The sequence below is a fragment of the Panthera pardus genome, unplaced genomic scaffold (assembly GCF_024362965.1).
Source record: "Panthera pardus isolate Hobbes unplaced genomic scaffold, ASM2436296v1 HiC_scaffold_3, whole genome shotgun sequence".
Taxonomy (NCBI): domain Eukaryota; kingdom Metazoa; phylum Chordata; class Mammalia; order Carnivora; family Felidae; genus Panthera; species Panthera pardus.
In genome coordinates this window covers 18,233,768-18,251,225 of record NW_026526876.1, presented here as the reverse complement: position 1 = coordinate 18,251,225, position 17,458 = coordinate 18,233,768, and the positions used below count along the sequence as shown (strand labels likewise).

Genomic DNA, 17,458 nt, shown 5'->3' with positions numbered 1-17,458 from the left:
ACAGCGTGAGTGGGGGAGGAGCAGAGACAGAGGAAGACACAGAATCTGAAGCAGGCTCCAGGCTCTGAGCTCTTAGCACAGAGCCCGATGCGGGGCTCGAACCCACGAACTGTGAGATCATGACCCGAGCAGGTGTCAGACGCTTAACTGACTGAACCACCCAGGCGCCCCTCCAAAGTAATGCTTTTAAAAATGCATAGGAGTTCATGGAAATCAATTACACTGAAGTATATGTACAATAAGAAAGTTAATTTGTGGGGCACCTGGGTGGCTCAGTTGGCTCAGCGAACGACTCTTGATTTTGGCTCAAGTCATGATCTCACAGTTTTGTGAGTTTGAGCCCCGCGTTGAACTCAGTGCTGACAGTGTGGAGCCTGCTTGGGATTCTCTCTCTCTCTCTCTCTCTCTCTCTCTCTGCCCCACCCCTGCTCATGCTGTCTCTCTCTCAAAATAAAAAAATAAACTAAAAAAAAAAACCCCAAACCCCAAACCCCAAATTTGTGTTAAAGTTGTATATGTGTTTAACACAATAAATGACAACATCCGATGGAGGCCTAACAATTAATATGTATATTTCAAATAGTGATGAACAGAAGTGATATTTCAGGTTCTCTGCCACCACATACTGTGCTACGAAAATATCTGCTGTTTCTATTGGTGGCAAGTCACAGATACTGTTAATTCCGCTATGGTCTGTTCTCTCCATTTGTAATAGAAAGAAATGCTAAATTTCAGTTTAGAGAATGGTGAAAATACGGAGAATTTTCTCACCAAGACCCCCAGTTTATGAATGTCTAGTTTAGAAAGATGCTATGCGGAGCCTCCTTACATCTTTCCTGGAAGGAGAGAAGAAAACTAAGATCTATGAAATGTTAAATGAGGGGTGCAATCCTGGGGGACTCACAGGAAGGCGGAGCTCACGGAGGCCCGTGTGGAGGAAGTGGCATCTGAGCTGGGCTTTCATGGGTTGCTAGGACTCGGCCGTGCAACAACTAGGGTGGGAAGAGATCTTCCAGAAGAGGAGTAGCAGAGGGAACCGGCCTGGGTGTGCCCAGTTTGGCAGGAAGGCGGGTAATGAGTTCCATACGTTGGTTTCCACACGGATCACTACTTGATCATGACTGCCGCTTGTTTGCCAAGACCCAGGAACAGTTTGGAGGCTCAGGCACCCGCGCCACCCTGCTCCAGGGCTTGGCGGCCGGGCTGCCTGGGCTTGCCGAGTCCACAGGCCCGCCTGGTTCTGGAGGAGTGAGGGGTGCCGCTGGGAGTGTTTATGGACAAGTCCCAGCTAACGTTCTGCTTCCCACCCCCGAGCTTGTTCAGGAAGATCTGCTTCCCTAGGAAGGCGTAGAGATGTGATTTGTCAAGATGGTGGTGTTTGAATAGTTCATTTCCATTATTGAAGCTTTAAGTTTGCCCCACGTATTCATTCTTTTTGAAATGAATTGGCTCTTAAGGGGAAAAGGTAACTGGCACTTCTGAGGTCTGTAGGAGCATGTTCACACCTGCATCTCACTCTGCCTTTGCGAGAACTATGTCACGAAGAAGGGGAAATGGAATTCAGACAGGTTACACATCTTGCCAGAGGTCATATAGCCAGTCCCGTGGAGCAGGCAGGATTGAAACCCAGAAAGTGCAACCTGAAAATAATCCTAAACCTCGTATATGAACCCGTTTATCGGGCTGCAGTATTGCTTGGAAGGAAGAAAAAAAAAAAAAAGGTTAAACAGAAACAAAAACAAACGAGCAAAAGCAGTCATTACAAATGGGAGTAATTAGCTAGTCATTCCTAGCCTGGCTTTGCATCTATGAAATTGAAACGGGATCCGTGCCATGTCCCACGGTAGCACTTAATGGTTCTGATGTACTTGAAAATGTTTAATTTGTATTTATTTCAAAATAAGACAGAAAATTTGACAAGCAATTTAATGAGGCTTATAACAAAAGCTGGGACTTCTGTGTCCCACCTGCTGCAGATTCTTGCTCCCATAGACCACCAGTGTCAACTTTTACCTGTTACTTTTAGCGTTTGCCTCCTCATCCCTAAAGCACATGCTCACAGGCCTTGAACATCTGCGTGCATGTTTGTGCTCCAGTTTCTGGAGACTTAAATTCTTTATCATTTCTCTTTTGTGTTGAATTCTTTGTTGCTTGGGTCCCAGGTCTTCTATCCCCTTCATTGATTTACCTCTTTATTTTTGGAAAGTACACGTCCTGGGGGCTTCCTGAGAATAGATGTGAACGTGCCTGCAAAGGTCTTTGCTCAAGCTTTCACACTGACAGTTTGGCTGGGTATGGAATTCTAGAATGGGAAATCCTTTGCCCTCAGAAAGCCTGGCTCCATTGTCTTCTAGCTGCCAATCCCATGTTACCATGCTACTCCCTCCCATGCTACAGTCACCATGCTGCTCCCTCCCATCCCTTCCTGCCTGGGGATGAGCAGCCTCCAATCTGACTCCCTCAACTCTCCTGGCACCGAAGGCCCTGGTCTTTTAAAAATCTCTCCTGTCCCCCTGCCCTGCCCCTTTCTGCTTATGTGCCCATCCTCCTGATTCTGCCTCACAGAAGCCCAGAAACTGGAGGCGTGGGGCACATATGCTGGAAAAACCCACAGGCTAATCAAACGTGTCCCCTTTACAAACGTTACACCCCAAAGTCCGTGCTCTTTTCCCTCTCTCCCAATGCATTTTTCCTGGAGAGGAGACAGACTTCTGCCAGAATCACATGGACCAAGGGAACTCCATTGGAAGCAGCTTTCCAATAGATTCGTAAATGCTTGCCCCACACCTCCTAGGGAAGCACAGTCTTCAAAAATGGCAGTGGCATCTCATTGTATGTAAATAAAGGTTAAGTCACAATAAAGAACACTCCCAAGGAACAACATGGAAAGAGCTAACAACCTGATAAAAAGTAGTATCATAGAATAAAGACCCCAAACACTTCCCCCACAGAAACGGAAGGGGGCCGTTCTTCCTTTCTCTCACCTTCTCAGAGTGTGGACACAGCCCATCGGACACACGTGCTGGGGCTTTTGGTTGTGGGAGTGGGGGTGGGGGGAGGATGGTTACAATCTGTACAAGGTAGGGGAACGGGGGGGTGGGGCGGCAGCCGGTGATGCCAGCCACTTGGCCAGCCCAATCCTGCTTCCTCTTCTGCTGGGTGTCTTAGCATCTGTCAACCCCGCTGTACAGCAAGGTGACTGCCTGGTGTCATTCCTATCAGGCTGCCCAGTGCGAAAGCGCCCCCCTCATGTTTCGCAAGTCCCCAGCGTAGGAGTCTTACTAGAAGCCCCTTGCCCAGGTTGTACCAATCAGAAGCCTGGCCCTGCCCTTGAACAGAGAGCCACAGGCTGGGGAAGCAGCTGCAGGATGGAGTGTGCAACCCTCGCAGCAGCTGGCATCAGGTTACAACGTAGGAGGGAGATCTAATTTTTACAAATACAGAAATATTTTGTATTTTTTTGGAGTATGTGTTTTGGCATGTGTTATCCTTAAAAAATTTTCATTGTGAAATATTTACGCACGAGCATATGAAACATATATGTACAGCATAAGAAGTGATAAAGCAAACATCCTTGTAACCACCACCCAGATCAAGAAGCAGAATGTTTTAAGTAATAAAATGACAGTTGCCTTAGGTCCCAGCAACCCTACTTCCAGAAACACAAACAAATAAATGTCCAGGGATCCTCAGGGAAGCATCTTCTGAGTAGGGAAAACAAAAGCAAAGGGAGCCAGCACTGTTCTGTTGCCTATACGTATCAGTGCGCTTAATCCCCACACCCCGTGTAGGGATGACGGCGGCTGAGGCTGCGCCCAGATGGCGGGGGCGAGGAGGGAATAGTCGGCCTGACTCCAGGTTGATACATTTTGGCCTTCTGTATAAAAAGAAAATCTTCCAGTGCTAGTTATTTTCCATTGAGGAACTCCACTGAGAATTTAGCCTACATTCATAGCCATGGATGTGGCCAAAGCTTCCTGCTCAAAAATATTCACCGTGGCCAAATTTTTACAGCCCCAAATAAAACAACATGAGTGTCCCATACAGGTTCCCCGGGGCTACCCAAAAGCAGAGCGTTCTCACGAAATCGTTCACGAGCAGAAACGGCACGCGGCAGACTACCCCTGGCTTTCGCGAATTTGAGGTTCTGCCACTTTGCTGTATGAAAAACCTACCTTAGTACCTGTTTTCAGCTAACTGAAGAAAGCCGAAACCATGCTAATATAGGTCTTTTATAAGAGAAGTGGGGGGGCACCTGGGTGGCTCCGTCGGTTGAGCGTCCGACTTCGGCTCAGGTCGTGATCTCGCGGTTTGTGGGTTCGAGCCCCGCGTTGGGCTCTGTGCTGACAGCTCGGAGACTGGAGGCTGCTTCGGATTCTGTGTCTCCCTCTCTCTCTGACCCTCCCCCGTTCATGCTCTGTCTCTGTCTCAAAAATAAATAAACATTAGGGGCGCCTGGGTGGCTCAGGCAGTTAAGCGTCCGACTTCGGCTCAGGTCATGATCTCGAGGTCCATGAGTTCAAGCCCCGCGTCGGGCTCTGTGCCGACAGCTCAGAGCCTGGGGCCTGTTTCAGATTCTGTGTCTCTCTCTCTCTCTCTCTCTGACCCTCCCCCCGTTCATGCTCTGTCTCTCTCTGTCTCAAAAATAAATCGGGGGCGCCTGGGTGGCGCAGTCGGTTAAGCGTCCGACTTCAGCCAGGTCACGATCTTGCGGTCCGTGAGTTCGAGCCCCGCGTCGGGCTCTGGGCTGATGGCTCGGAGCCTGGAGCCTGTTTCCGATTCTGTGTCTCCCTCTCTCTCTGCCCCTCCCCCGTTCATGCTCTGTCTCTCTCTGTCCCATAAATAAATAAAAAACGTTGAAAAAAAAAAAATTTAAAAATAAATCAACGCTGGGGCGCCTGGGTGGCTCAGTCGGTTGGGCGGCCGTCTTCGGCTCAGGTCATGATCTCACGGTCCGTGAGTTCAAGCCCCGAGTCGGGCTCTGAGCTGACAGCTCGGAGCCCGGAGCCTGCTTCAGATTCTGTGTCTCCCTCTCTCTCTGCCCCTCCCCCGCTCATGCTCTGTCTCTCTCTGTCTCAAAAATAAATAAACATTAAAAAATACTTTAAAAAAAAAATAAATAAATCAACGCTAATAAATAAATAAATAAATAAATAAATAAACAAACAAACATTAAAAAATAAAATAAAATAGAAAAATTACAAAGACTGTTTATATGGTAATCATTCAGGGAAAAATTTTAATACCGTGAAAAATGCTTGTGCTGAGTAAAAAGGCAAAAAAACACCCCACCCCAATTGTTTACAAAATGTAATCACAAGGATATACAAAAGAGACTAAGATATGCCAAAATGTTATGAAAAGAGAGAGAAGGAGGTAAAAATTGCTTTTCTCTAGGTTTTCTCCAGGAATTGGTTGTGCTTTGCCACCCCCCCCCCCCCCCCCGCCAGGCCCCGTCCCTTTGGTCTACATCACATTCAAGGGAGGTGAGCTGCAGCGAAGTGTGTTGTGCCTCCTGTGCGGTGAGGTCCGGACCGCACACACTCTCCAGCAGGAACAGGGGCCCATGGGCACCACACTAGCCTCTGAGGCCCAGGCAGCACCTCAGCTGGGCCCTGCGGCCTCTTCCTGGAGTCCCGGAGGGAGCTTGGCCTCAGGCCGATGGCACAGGGTCAAAGTCCTACCCTCCAGGAGCCAGAAGACGGGGTAGAGGGGCTGGGTGAAAATGGCGTGGAAGGTATGTAGGGGCTGGGCCTTGGGCTCCAGGCTGTAGAAGGTGAGGCGGCCAGAGGCCAGGTCCAAATCCATGCCCAGGAGCTGCCCGGACACCCCTGGGAGGCGCCGGGCCTCCCCGTTGTGCCAGGCCTGGGCCCTGTCCTCCTGAACACAGAGCCCCCAGGAGCTAGGCCCACGTCCAATGTTGTCTGTGTGGGGCCCTTGCTTGTGCCGTGAAAGTTCTGGATAGGCGACGCCCAGCGTCACTGAGTGATTAGACGTGCGCACCTCCCAGTAGTGTCGACCGTTCCGGAAGCTCTGGGCACATTGCACCTGCCAGAGCTGGAAGCTGCGTGGCCCGGCCAGGTCCCGGGGCTTGTGACGGTGCTTTACCTGCTGGCCCTGCTGAGACAGGTAGAGGTGGCAATTGGCGCTGTCTGGGTCGAAGGTCAGATTGCGATAATCTGTCAGGGACAGATGGATGGGAGGTGAGCGGGTAGGTGTCTGTCTGCCATTCTGTCCCCGGAGGGAGAAATGGCAACTGAAGCTTCCCCAACGCACAACAAGCGTCTGCCAGGCACACAGCCAGCGGAGCAGGCACTGGGCACCAGCGCGGGAGTCCGTCCTCGCCACAGCCCTGGGTGGAAACTTCTATCCACCTCATTTCAAAGATGAGGAAACTGAGGCTCCCGGAAGTAACCTAACTTGGTAACAAGTGGAAGAATCGTAACTGATCCCAGGTTTGCATGCCCAGAAATCTCCGTATCCGTGTACTGACTCCACATGTAAGAAGGTTACATCCTACGACAGGTGTGTGTGGTGGGCACAGACCCAAGGAAGGGCAGGGAACAGACACCCTGGACAGGGCAGTCACAGCACGTGCCCCCTCCACGTACTCACACAGACGTGCACACACGCTCACGTGTACTCACGTGGTGTACACACGGTTGCACAACGCACACACGCCTATGCACACACACCCGTGCCGGTCTCCTTACTCTGCCAGAGTTTCCTCCTCAGTGGGCAAACTGGGCTTGGGACTGGTGCCAGCGGACCTGGGGCCTCTAGGAGGCAAAGAAGTGTTAGGGCAGTGACGGGGAGAGAGCTCATGGGGGGCAGGGTCCTGACCCCACTCCCACCCGCTGTGGGAGGGCCAGCTGGGCCCGGAGGGGTAGAGAGAGATCTGGGGTCAGCCTTACCCACGGGGCCCAAATCAGCAGCCTCAGCCGGTGCCCTGGGGTGGCTCCCCTCATCCAGGAGGAGACCATACAGCCGGCTCAGTGACTCCACGCCAGCCAGCTGCTGCTCTTCGTCCCACTGCAGAGGAGCCAGGGGCCCAAGAGGGCCTGGGGGTGCCAGGAGCTGTGATTCCTGAGCCCCAGGGACAGTTGCAGTAAGCCTGTGCACGAGGTGCAGGGTCGCTGGTCGACCTGTGCAGGGTCAGCCAGCGACCTGTGCACGAGGTGCACCTGTCGCCCCGAGACCCGGTACCTGGAGGAAGGTCTGGTCATCCGACTGCTCCAGGAGGTCCCGGACCCTGCGGTCATAGTGAGCCAGGGCTTCCAGGTGGCCCCGCAGTCGCCGTTCTTCATCCCGGGCCCGTGTTAGCGCCTGTGTCTTGGCCACCTCGATGTCCGTCAGTGCCAAGGTCCGCCGCATCTCCAGGGCCTGCAGCAGGCAGCTGAATTTGCTGGAGACCACGGAGGCCAGGGTGCAGGCCGAGCTCTGAGTGGGCAAAGGAGTCGCCTAGGGTGGCTGGGGCCAAGGCTGCCCCCTGGACTGCGGGGTGGTGTGGGGAGCCAGGGCCCCTGGAACCGTTCTCCCCCCCACCCCCGCTCAGCCCCTCCGTCCCTGCTGCCAGGAGGCATTTCCAAGGTAGCTCGCACCTGCTACCCAGTGTCCCAGGGATCCACTGGTGGCTGCCTGAAGGGCACGGCATGAGGAGGTAGTGAGGTAGAACAGACGGGCCTCGTACCTGGATCTGGCTGCTTTGCTCCTGCAGTTCCTTTAGCTGGCTCTCAGCCTCGGTGGCCTGCTGCTGGGTGACCTCCAGCATGGCTCTCAGCTGGGCCTGTGGTGCCCACGGTGGGAACAAGTGACAAGAAGAAGCCAGTTAGTCAACAAAGGTCTGTAGATGCGGGGCGTCCCCTCCCAGTGCCACCCCCAGCAAGGCAGACCAGTGGGCCAGCACACAGAGCACCAGCCTCGGTCTCAGCACCCCGGGTGAACTGGGTTAGTGTCCCAGGGAGATCTGGACAAAGCCCGTTCCCGACCTGGAACAGGGAGGTACACAGGCAGAGCAGAGGCCTTTGGCTTTACACCTGACCTCCAGTCCCTCTTGCAAGCTGAGCAACCTGGGGCAGAGCACCCACTGTCTCTGGGCTGTAAACCCACCCCGCACTACCCCCAGGCGATAAATGGTGGGAGCGGTACTTCTGGCTTCGGCTCAAAGCACCAAAGCTAATTGGGAAGTGGGTGGTGTAGTGCATGCACGAGGCAGGTTCCCCCAAACACTGGCCAGTCCTCAGCCCCAGCTCTGGGCATGAGGGGAAGAGGGCACCCCTATTTGCGACTCCTCTGGTACCCTTGAGGGTAGAACATCGTGCTTTCATGGAAACGGGACAAAGCACCATTCCCTGCCCTTGCTCAAGAGCCTGTCTTGCTTCTCCTTCTCTTGGCCACACTTTATGAGGCAGGAACCATCATGATCCCCACTTCAAAGATGAGGAAATGGGACAGAGAAATTGATAATTTGGCCAAAGCCATCAGATCTTCCTAAGCCCGATGCCTGTGTCTTTGTCCAGGCCCCTTGGCCTCCAGCGTTCCATCATATGCTGCATGCAGAAAGGGGGGGGGGCGTCTTCTGGTTCCACCTGAGTCTCCCCCAGGGACGGGCATCTGTCCTTCTCACACCCCGCATCACTTCCCTCTAGCAAAACACGGCCCCTTAGGCATGTGTGTGCCACCTGGTGGTACCACCTGCCACTCCCTCCTTGTTGTCATCTGCTGGCCTTCACTGCAAACTTCCGAGCTCAGAGCCTCAGCAGGAGCATTCTATTCTCTGTGACTTCAGCAGCCACAGGGTTTATCCTCCAACACTGCAGCGCTTGGACCCCTGGCGTCCTCACCACTTTCTTCACTCCGTGTCAGCCACTCAGTCCTGGGGCCTCACCCTGAGCCTGTCACCAGCTCCGAAATCTCTATTTCAAGCACCTGTTTTCTCCTTCTATCCGGGACCACAAACATCCCAAAGCCGCCTCCTGCTTAAGCTGTCCGCCCCAGCCTAGGCGCCTAAAGACAGGGCAGGGCACTCCGGTGTCACCTCGCGTTCCCGACGCTCAGTGTCCAGCAGCGCCCGCTCGTGGAGGCGACACTCGTTCACAGTGCATGCGCTGCACTCGCAGCGACCCTCCGTGCGACAGAAGAACTCGAGGGGCTGCCCGTGCCGGGGACAGCGCGCGCCCGGCCCGGAGCCGGGGGCCGGGGCGGGGTCGGGATCGGGAGCCGGGGCAGGCCCGGCGCGCATCAACTCGAGCACGCCGGTGAGGGCCACATTGCGGCGCAGCTCGGCGCCGTCGGGGAAGTGCTCCCGGCACTCGGGGCACGCCTTGTCGCGGCAGCCCCACCAGTCCCGGATGCAGTCCCCGCAGAAGTTGTGGCCGCAGGGCAGCGTCACCGGCTCCAGGTAGAGCTCCAGGCAGATGGCGCAGGTCAGCTTGTCCTCCAGCTTCTGGGCGTCCATGGCGGCGGCGGCGCCTCGTAGAGCCGGCAGGGGTGGGGCCTCGGCGAGGGGGCGGGCAGCGCAGGGCGTGGGTGCGGCGGGGAGGAGCCGGGACGCGCGGCGACCGTCGCCTCCCGCGCCAGCCGCGCCTCGGCCGTCGCCGCACCGGCCTCCTCCCTTCTGTCGAGGCTCCGAGTCACCCCAGGTGGGAGTTGGGCTCCGGCTCCCGGTGGTTCCACCCTAGGAACTCCATCCCGTTGCTCCAAGCCCTCGTTAAGCAGCTCCTGTGGGGGGGGGGGGGGGTTGGGGGAGCGGCCCCCACCTACAGAGACAAGAACTTTTGGGAACCCCGTTGGGCCTCGGACGCTCCTCTTGCCTGAGGGTCACCACGGAACCCCTTACGGGCCCATCTGAAAACCTGAACAGCGGCTACTTCCCAGCAGCTTTGGCGATTAAATGAGGCTGCGCGGGGTTGTGCCTGGCAGTCAGAGCACTGGGCACACAGGCTCTCTCCTGATGGGAGGTGCTCTGCTGCCCTTTTCCTTGGGCGGAGTTTCAGGCGTTTGCCAGATTGGGGTATCTCCTTTCTCTAGGCCACGCCAAATTTTGGTTCTTTTAAAGTAAACAGCGAGGTGGAAATTTCTGGTCACCAACACAGACCAATGCACAGTGTTTTTTTCATACCCCCTTTTAGTGGAAACCCAAAGCAACCTTCAGCTGGCCTTGGAATCCTCTCTCCCGTGTGGGTCCCCTGCTGGGGAATTCCTTGTTTGCAGATGCAAGCTCTTCTGGAAGAAGAGCTCCCTTTTTATAGAGGTCCCCCTGCAGCTGAGCACAGGAGAGGGGTCCTGGCTCTAACCCACCTGCCCTGGGGCAGTGTGCTGGAGGAGGATTACTTCTGGTTTCTCTAACCAACCTGGCTTAGTTGTGAGGCAGGATGCCCGCTCACCGCAATGCAGCAAGCATTAGGTCTTGTGTAACACGTGAAGCTCCTCTTCCCGGAAAAGGTGCACTGGTGTCCTCCTGACTGGCTACTTAGGAGAAATAATACTGTAACCAGCCAGTGAGGCTGCAGGGGCTTTCTGGGCCCCAAGCAGGGGTGTGCCAGAGTAGCCGATGCCAGGGTCTGCCCCTGTACTGTGAATTCAACGGCAAGGGGACAATGCTTGGGGCTGGCAAAGCTCTTTCAAGAGGCCTGTGGGAGCAACCAAGCCCCACTGCCTGCCTTCTGTACCTGTCTCTGGCCACTCGATCTCAGGGCCCGACACCCTCGGGAGGTAGAGGTGAGGGGCCACCTCCTGAGGTGGGAGGCGGTTCTCTTTCCATTCGTGAAGCATGACAAATCCATCGTGGGGTTGGAGGAGGGAGCGCTGGCTGCTCCCGAACACAGACTCAGACGAGCTATGGCAAAAATCATCTTTGGGGCACCTGGGGGGCTCAGCTGGTTAACAGTCTGACTCTTGATATCAGCTTAGGTCATGATCTTACAGTTTGAGTTCGACGCAGTGTTGGGCTCTGTGCCCCTCCCTCCTCAAAATAAATAAACAAACTTAAAAAAAAAAATCATCTTTATTCACATGTCCCACCCCTGCTACCATCGTCGGAGAGATCTCTTCACTCCCAAACCCTGGGCCTGCTGGCAGGGCCACAGAGGAGCTGCCTCAAGCAGGACCCAGAAGCTGGCCCTGTGGAGCTGTGTCTTTATTGTTCCTGCTGGTGGAGCCTGAGAGGCTTAGTCCACTTTCTGGGGTGGGTGGCACTCTAGTCACTTAGTAGATACCGTAGGTGGGTTCGTGACTGTCCCTGTACCGGTCCAGGTAGCGCAGGGGCTGCCGGTGGGGGAAGCGCTTCTGCTCGGGGTGGTAAGGGGGTGGCCGCACAAACTCAAACACAGGCTCCCGCATGTCTGCGGGAAGAGGGAGTGTGGGTGTGGACTGAGGCAAGCCTGAGCCCCTTCCCCTTGTCCGCTAACCCGGGACTGCCCAGCCAGCCCACCCAAGGTTGCCCTCCTGACAGGCACTTCTCCCTGGCAGGTCAGGAGAGGTCTGTGAGCTCAGGCCCCCGCCCCCCCCACCCCAAGCCCACTCTGGCCTTACCCAGAAGCCGGTGGAAGATGTGGGTGACGGAATCATCCCAGCGGCACTGGAAAAAGGCCAGGCCGGCTGGTGTCATGGCTTCCTGGTGTTTCTTGTAGAAATCAAAAGTGTGGAAGGTCCTTTGGGCAAGCTGATAGCTATAAGAAGATGGGGAGCATTTAAGAGCAGGGAATGAGGCATCAGAGCCCCACACCCCACCTCCAGCCCCACAGGCAATCCTGAGAAGCCCCTTATGGTCTGCACAACTACCCTTCTGCCCGTCTCAAATGTAAGAGACAGGAGAACTGAGCAGGGCAGACCATTCCTGGGAAGGTGGCCTGAGGCCTGGGTGTCGAGAGGGAATGGGGCCGGGAGAGGGGCCGGACGTGTAGATTACCAGGGTGAGGGCCGGGTGTCCCCAGAGAAGTCAATTGGCTTGTCCTGCTTGAAGAGCAGGAAAGCAAAACGGTGGAAGCCGGAGCCTCGGGCAGGGAAGGGGGGCAGGTAGGGACACGTCTCCTGTCCTTCAGCCACCCTGTCGCCTGGGATGTTGGTTCTGGTGGGAGGAAAAGGATCCATTAACCGACACTCAAGAAAGGCGGCAGCTGGAGTGCTCCCTAGAGGTGCTATCACTCCCTGGGAGGACACCCCCTAACGTGACCTTCATCGAACAGTGAAGCAGGAGGCATAGTTCTGTGAACCCTCGGACGGACCGCTCACTTGGAAACAGTAGAGGTTCAGAGGCTGAGGACAAGAGTCCTAGAGACGGTCAACAAGAGGATGAGGTCTAGCGCCCTGTTTATAGGCCATGGGGAGCCGGGGGGGCCACCACGGCCTTTTGGGCTGGACAGCCACACTATCTTTGGGCTGCCCCTGTGTTTCCCGAAGGCTCTGAGGTTTGTCAGGCAGTGTGAGCCCGCTCTGGCACCACAATGGCTACTATACCTCCCCTAGATATAACTCCCTGGAGGGTCCTGCTGTACACGTTGGTAACTGCAGTTAACTAAAAATGGTAGAAACCAGCCTCCCGGGTACTGGTCCCAATTACCCATCGGTCCCAAAGCCGGGGTCAACTGCCTGACCTCTGCCCCCCTGGCTCCAGAGCCAAAGGCCACTGAGAAAACAAAAGGCAGCCCAGCTCGGGCAGCCCCAGCTGCCAGGGGTCTCTCACTGTCCTTTTCGCATCTGATTGTCATAGAACCCCTCAGGGCGGCTAAAGCGTGGGGTGGCATCACCCTGGTTTTACACAGGAGGAAATGAGTTCAGGGAGACCAAGAGGCCTGTTGGCAACAGCTGAGGCCTAATGCCTGCTTTTTCTTCTGGACCTGTCTTCAGCCAGTGAGTGGATCACAGGGCTCTTGGTGGCATCAGAGAGCAGAGGGGAGGGGCTGCCACCTGCGGTGGGAGGTCAATCCAAAGGTCCACAGTTACTCCTCGGGGGAGCCAAGACTGAAATTCAGGGGCAGCTCTTTCCAGGATCCAGGGCTCTCTCACATGCCTCTGACCCATCCCCCCCCAGGTACTTACACCAGCCAGTGGATGTATTCAGCATCCGGCTCCAGCAGGTGTCCATCTGTACACAAACAGAGCCCACTGACTGAGGGGCCCCACGGACACCCGGCCCCGCCCCCACTACCCGCCCCCCCGAGCCCTGGCCCATGGGAGGCGAGGGAGGCAGGAGGCCTGGTGAGCCCCAGACACCTACCCAAATTGGTGAGCAGCAGTGTCCATATGGAACCCTCGTCTGCCTCATAGGTCACCTCTGGGGCCTGGGCAGCCTGGCGGGGAGACAACAGGGAAGGTGTCGCCCCCATCGGGGATAGACCAGCTGCGGTAAACAGACCTTTCTGGAGGACAGGAGTCTGAGGGAGCTTGGGGGAAGGGAGAGCCCGCTCTGATTCAAACACCCTTGACAGTCCCTTGAGAGGCAGGTCGGCAGAGAAGCTCGTAGAAGGAACCCTGCAGAGTTGCCTATCCGGCTCTCTATCCAAACCACAAGGCGGCCTTCACATCAACGGACAGAGGCTAGGAGGGCACTCCGAAGACAGGGGGCCAGGAGTCTGCCCAGACAGAGCTGCCTTTTCTTTCATTTTATATTCCTTCTCTGGTGATTATTGTGGTGTTTACCAGGGGATCAAAAGGGGGAAAAGAACAAAACCCCAAATCAGCCCACATAGATGGCATGCTTGTGCCCTTTACCACCATAAAAACTGCCTCTGCAAGTGCTTTTCAGCAAGGAGCTGTCTGTGGTCCTGCGGTGGGCTGTCTGTTCACACGGTGCGGGGAGGGGCACAAGTAAGCAGTACCTCTGTTGGAGTAATCTCGTTGCCGTGGTATACAGGCATCAAGTCGTCCTCCCCCACGGCATAGGCCACGTGCAGGGGGACGCGGGGTACGAAGGTGGCACCATGGAACAGGTCTCGATAGAGGCCGTAGTACTCAGCCAGACGCTGCTTGTGATAGGGGCCACAGGTCCTCTCCCACTCGGCCCGCACCGCCTCCAGTGGGATGCGAGCTGGTAAGGAATGATGCTGCTTAGGATGCAGGGCGGGGGGGGGGCACTCGGGGGGGCCCCCCTACCCTCATGGGGGGAGCTTACCTGTGCGGAGGCGGGCGGCTCGCTCCTCCTCCGGGTTGGCCCGCAGCTCCCGGAGGACCCGTTTCCGCTCCAGCAGCTGTTGGGTCCGGTTGACCTTGGGTGGAGGGAGCCCGATGTCAATCTTGTCTTTGGGATCTGGGGAGGGAAGGTATATATATTGGAGAAAGTGGGAGCAAGTCTCAGTGAAGCTGCCTATTCCTGCCTAGTCTTCCAACTCGCCCAAGCTTTACCCTTTAATTCACGAAACTCAGTCAATACTGTGCAGTCTGCTTCACAGGCCCGAACAGGGTCCAGGTGCTAAGCAAAGTGGGTTCAACTTGAGACTGCGTTTTCTGATCCCTAAACCAGGTCACACTGCCTGGGTCATGGGAAATGCAGGTGGATGATCATCCCAATTACGGCTGGGATGACCTTCAAGCCTGTTCACACCTGGACACAGACATGAACCTGAGTTCGTGGTAGGATAATGAGCTGAAGCTAGATAAAGCCTTAAAGAAGCACACTTCTCACACTTTAATGGACACACCATCCAAGTCACCTGGGAAGTTTTGTTAAAATTCGGATTCTGAATCAGCAGGTCAATGTGAGGCCGGAGATTTCTCCTTTCCTAACAAGCGCCTAAGTAGTGCCTATGCTGCTGGTCTCAGAACACGCTTTGAAAAACACCGCCCCAAATGACTTTCAATCCAATACCTTTTTCCATTTACGTTAGACGGTAACAATAAGTAAGATGCACTGAACCCTCGTCAGAGATGGCATTTCTCTAAAAAATTCCAACGGACTGCATCCTTTAATACAGCAATTTTGTGACACAGACACAACTTTTATTTTACACTGAGGAAAGTGAAGCTCAGGCAAGCCACTCTGAGATGGGGAAAATGAAGGGCTCCATAAAAATCTGCTTTTTGCTCCTTTTCCTGCCTCTTTTAAGTTTATCTATTTATTTTGAGATAGAGACAGAGCGTGTGAGCAGGGGAGGGGCAGAGAGAGGGGAAGAGAGGATCCCAAGCAGGTTCCAAGCTGCCAGAGGAGAGTCCGACCTGGGGGTCGAACCCATGAACCATGAGATCACCTGAGCCGAAATCAAGAGTTGGGACGCTTAACCAACCGAACCGAGACGTCCCTGCCTCCACCTCCCCACCCCCACCCCCCGCTTTTTAATGGAAACTCTACGGCCAACGTGAGGCTTGAACTCTAGACCCTGAGATCGAGAATGGCAAGCTCTACCCACTGAGCCAGCCAGGCGCCCCTTCCTGCCTCTATTTTTGCTACGACCTGCACCTGCACTTTACAGATGCCTCTTAATATCCTTTGTAAGAGACATTTCTTTAGATGATATAACATCTAAAGAAGGACCAGGTGAGAACGGCAAGATAAAGCCATCGTATATGTGTGTTCCAGACCATCAGCGCTAGACATCTTGAAGCCAAGCTCCCCTGGCTCCAAGGAGCAGCACTTGCGTCCTCATCTTGGTTCCGGCCGCCGCGCACCTGACTCCTCGCAGAAGTACTCCCGGTACGTCCGCCACCAGTGCGGGTTCCGCGCCTCCTGCTCCGCCCGGCGCCGGTAACGGTCGAAGCTTCGGTACTTCTCCAGCCGCTCCAGGTTGCTCACATCGATGTCCTCGTTGGGCATCGGCCCCAGAGGGGCGGTCCGGCGACTCAGGGCGGCTGCGGGCAGAGTGCGGGACGTGAGGCCAGGGGCGGACGCTGGCTCGAGCTCCAGCGGTTTGGTCTTTACGGGGACCTCCAAGAGCCCCCCACCTCAGACCCCTCACCCGAAGTGCTGAAGCTCCGCCACCTCCGACTTCCGTACAGCGCGGCTCGCCACCAGGGCGCCGCCATCTTCCCTGGGACCCGGCAGAGGTGGCCCGAGCAGTGCCTGAGCGCACAGCGGAGGCCCCGCCCCTGGGCTCGCGTCCTGGAAGCCACGCCCCCACCCGGGCCCCAGACTCCTCCTTCCCGGAGGCAAGAGCTCCCTCCTCCGGTGCGGAGGTGGCGCCGGGCGCCCTGCGCCCTGACTCCGGAAGTGCCGGGTGGCCGGCGGGGCGGAGCTGCGCGCGGTCCGGGCCCCTGCCCGCGGCCGGCCACCAGGGGGCGGCAGACCCATAGCTTGCCCCTCTGCGAATGCGGACACCCAGGGTCTCCAGGCCCTGAGGTTTGCGGCTTGCCGGTCGTAGATCAGGCGGCTGGGATTTCTCCACTCGTTCTTACTTTTGAGAAACATGCATGTGGGTGCCCTAGAACCCACTAAGAATGGGGTCGCCTGTAAATTAACTGTTTGAAAGGCCTAGCACGGATTCCCACATGTATCGACCGCAAGCAGATCGTATCTTCTGTCATTGTCACTTTCCACCAGCATTTCTCTCTCTACAGGGAACGGAATTAAGCAACTGGGTTATGATCTTGAGAAGTTGTCTATAATTTTGAAGGGAAAAAGGCCAGCAGATACACAGCTGTGTAGCCCTCTGCTGTGACCTGCGGGGTGGCGGGGGAGGGGGCGGCGTTGACGTCAGGAGACAAGCGAGCTACCGGTCACACCTTAATGCCAGAGACAGTGATACAGAGCATGTACAGGGACCGAGTAAAGTATCATTATAACCCAACGTCTGTGGAACATCTCTACTTGGCTGTTTCATGGACACTGGTGTCATCTGAACGACACCACCCACTTGCCCAGGCCAGAAACCTGGGGGTCCTCCTTGACACGTGAAGACCCTCCGTGTGTGGCATCAGGTCCCGTGGGGTCACTTTCTTATGACCCCTCACTGTCATGCCTGGTAGTGCCATCCTCAGTCTCCCCCGCACCACTGCCAGCAGTTTCGACCCGCCCCTTCCGGTGAGTTCACCCCACAGCCACAATGCATTTTCTAAATGCAAATATAGTCCCACCCTGTTTACAACAGTTGAGTGCATACCCACTGCCCTGAAGATAAACAAGGCCATACAGACCTGTTTCCTAATTCTAAACTCCTTTCTCTTGGTCTTGAAAGGCCAAGCTCGTTCCTGTGGGTCTCCCTGCTACGTGATCCTGTCTGTCAGGGGACTGAGGAAATGCCAGCTGCCCCCAGGCCGAGCCAGTGCTTACAACTCTGCAGGTGTTCACACGGGTGGCAACGTATTCGGCTGTTGAGAGGAAGACCCGATTCCAAGCTTCACCGAGGTTTCAAATGGGACACTGACGCGTCCCTCCTTGGGGCAGAAGCAGCCTGGAGATTCCCACACCTCACAATAGCACTGCGTGTAGGGCGCTCTTCTAGAAGGAGGCAGCAGAGTGAGGTGGTTGACAGCCTGGGGCTTTGGAATGTGCCCAAGCAAAAGGTGCTATTTTCTGTCAGCTGGGGCCGAC

General features: G+C 55.6%; 2 protein-coding genes and 1 long non-coding RNA gene across 9 annotated transcripts; 1 reads left to right on the top strand and 2 right to left on the bottom strand.

Moving 5' to 3' along the window:
* Positions 1-5,210: 5,210 nt before the first annotated feature.
* On the bottom strand, positions 5,211-9,494 carry TRIM65 (tripartite motif containing 65). 7 transcript variants are annotated; one of them, XM_019466165.2, is made up of 6 exons: positions 9,038-9,494; positions 7,691-7,786; positions 7,207-7,440; positions 6,915-7,086; positions 6,714-6,779; positions 5,211-6,179 (listed from the first exon to the last, which is right to left on the bottom strand). In XM_019466165.2, the coding sequence occupies exons 1-6, from the start codon at positions 9,455-9,457 to the stop codon at positions 5,605-5,607; spliced, it is 1,563 nt and encodes a 520-aa protein (XP_019321710.1). In that variant the 5' UTR covers positions 9,458-9,494; the 3' UTR covers positions 5,211-5,604. The 7 variants fall into 7 exon arrangements, with proteins under 7 accessions (XP_019321710.1, XP_019321708.1, XP_019321712.1 ...); XM_019466163.2 differs by having other exon boundaries at positions 6,714-7,086; XM_019466167.2 differs by lacking the exon at positions 6,714-6,779.
* On the top strand, positions 9,320-15,780 carry LOC128774166 (uncharacterized). Its single transcript, XR_008418576.1, has 2 exons — positions 9,320-9,425; positions 15,512-15,780. It is a non-coding gene; the product is annotated as an uncharacterized LOC128774166 (long non-coding RNA).
* On the bottom strand, positions 10,993-16,023 carry MRPL38 (mitochondrial ribosomal protein L38). The gene is made up of 9 exons (XM_053892291.1): positions 15,888-16,023; positions 15,601-15,780; positions 14,111-14,245; positions 13,818-14,026; positions 13,217-13,289; positions 13,039-13,084; positions 11,909-12,067; positions 11,533-11,669; positions 10,993-11,342 (listed from the first exon to the last, which is right to left on the bottom strand). The coding sequence occupies exons 1-9, from the start codon at positions 15,952-15,954 to the stop codon at positions 11,206-11,208; spliced, it is 1,143 nt and encodes a 380-aa protein (XP_053748266.1). The 5' UTR covers positions 15,955-16,023; the 3' UTR covers positions 10,993-11,205.
* Between the last annotated feature and the right edge of the window lie 1,435 nt (positions 16,024-17,458).

Bases quoted from the DNA above. Each gene is read 5' to 3' on its own strand.
- TRIM65 (XM_019466163.2), bottom strand. From the start codon at position 9,457: ATGGACGCCCAGAAGCTGGAGGACAAGCTGACCTGCGCCATCTGCCTG. The intron at 7,787-9,037 runs GTGACACCGGAG...TGGGCACCACAG, and splicing joins CTGAGCGTCGGGAACGCGAG to GCCCAGCTGAGAGCCATGCT. The intron at 6,180-6,713 runs GTAAGGAGACCG...TGTCCCTGACAG, and splicing joins GAGGAGGAAACTCTGGCAGA to ATTATCGCAATCTGACCTTC.
- MRPL38 (XM_053892291.1), bottom strand. From the start codon at position 15,954: ATGGCGGCGCCCTGGTGGCGAGCCGCGCTGTACGGAAGTCGGAGGTGG. The intron at 14,027-14,110 runs GTAAGCTCCCCC...ATTCCTTACCAG, and splicing joins AGCCGCCCGCCTCCGCACAG to CTCGCATCCCACTGGAGGCG. The intron at 11,343-11,532 runs GTAAGGCCAGAG...CTCTTCCCGCAG, and splicing joins CATCTTCCACCGGCTTCTGG to ACATGCGGGAGCCTGTGTTT.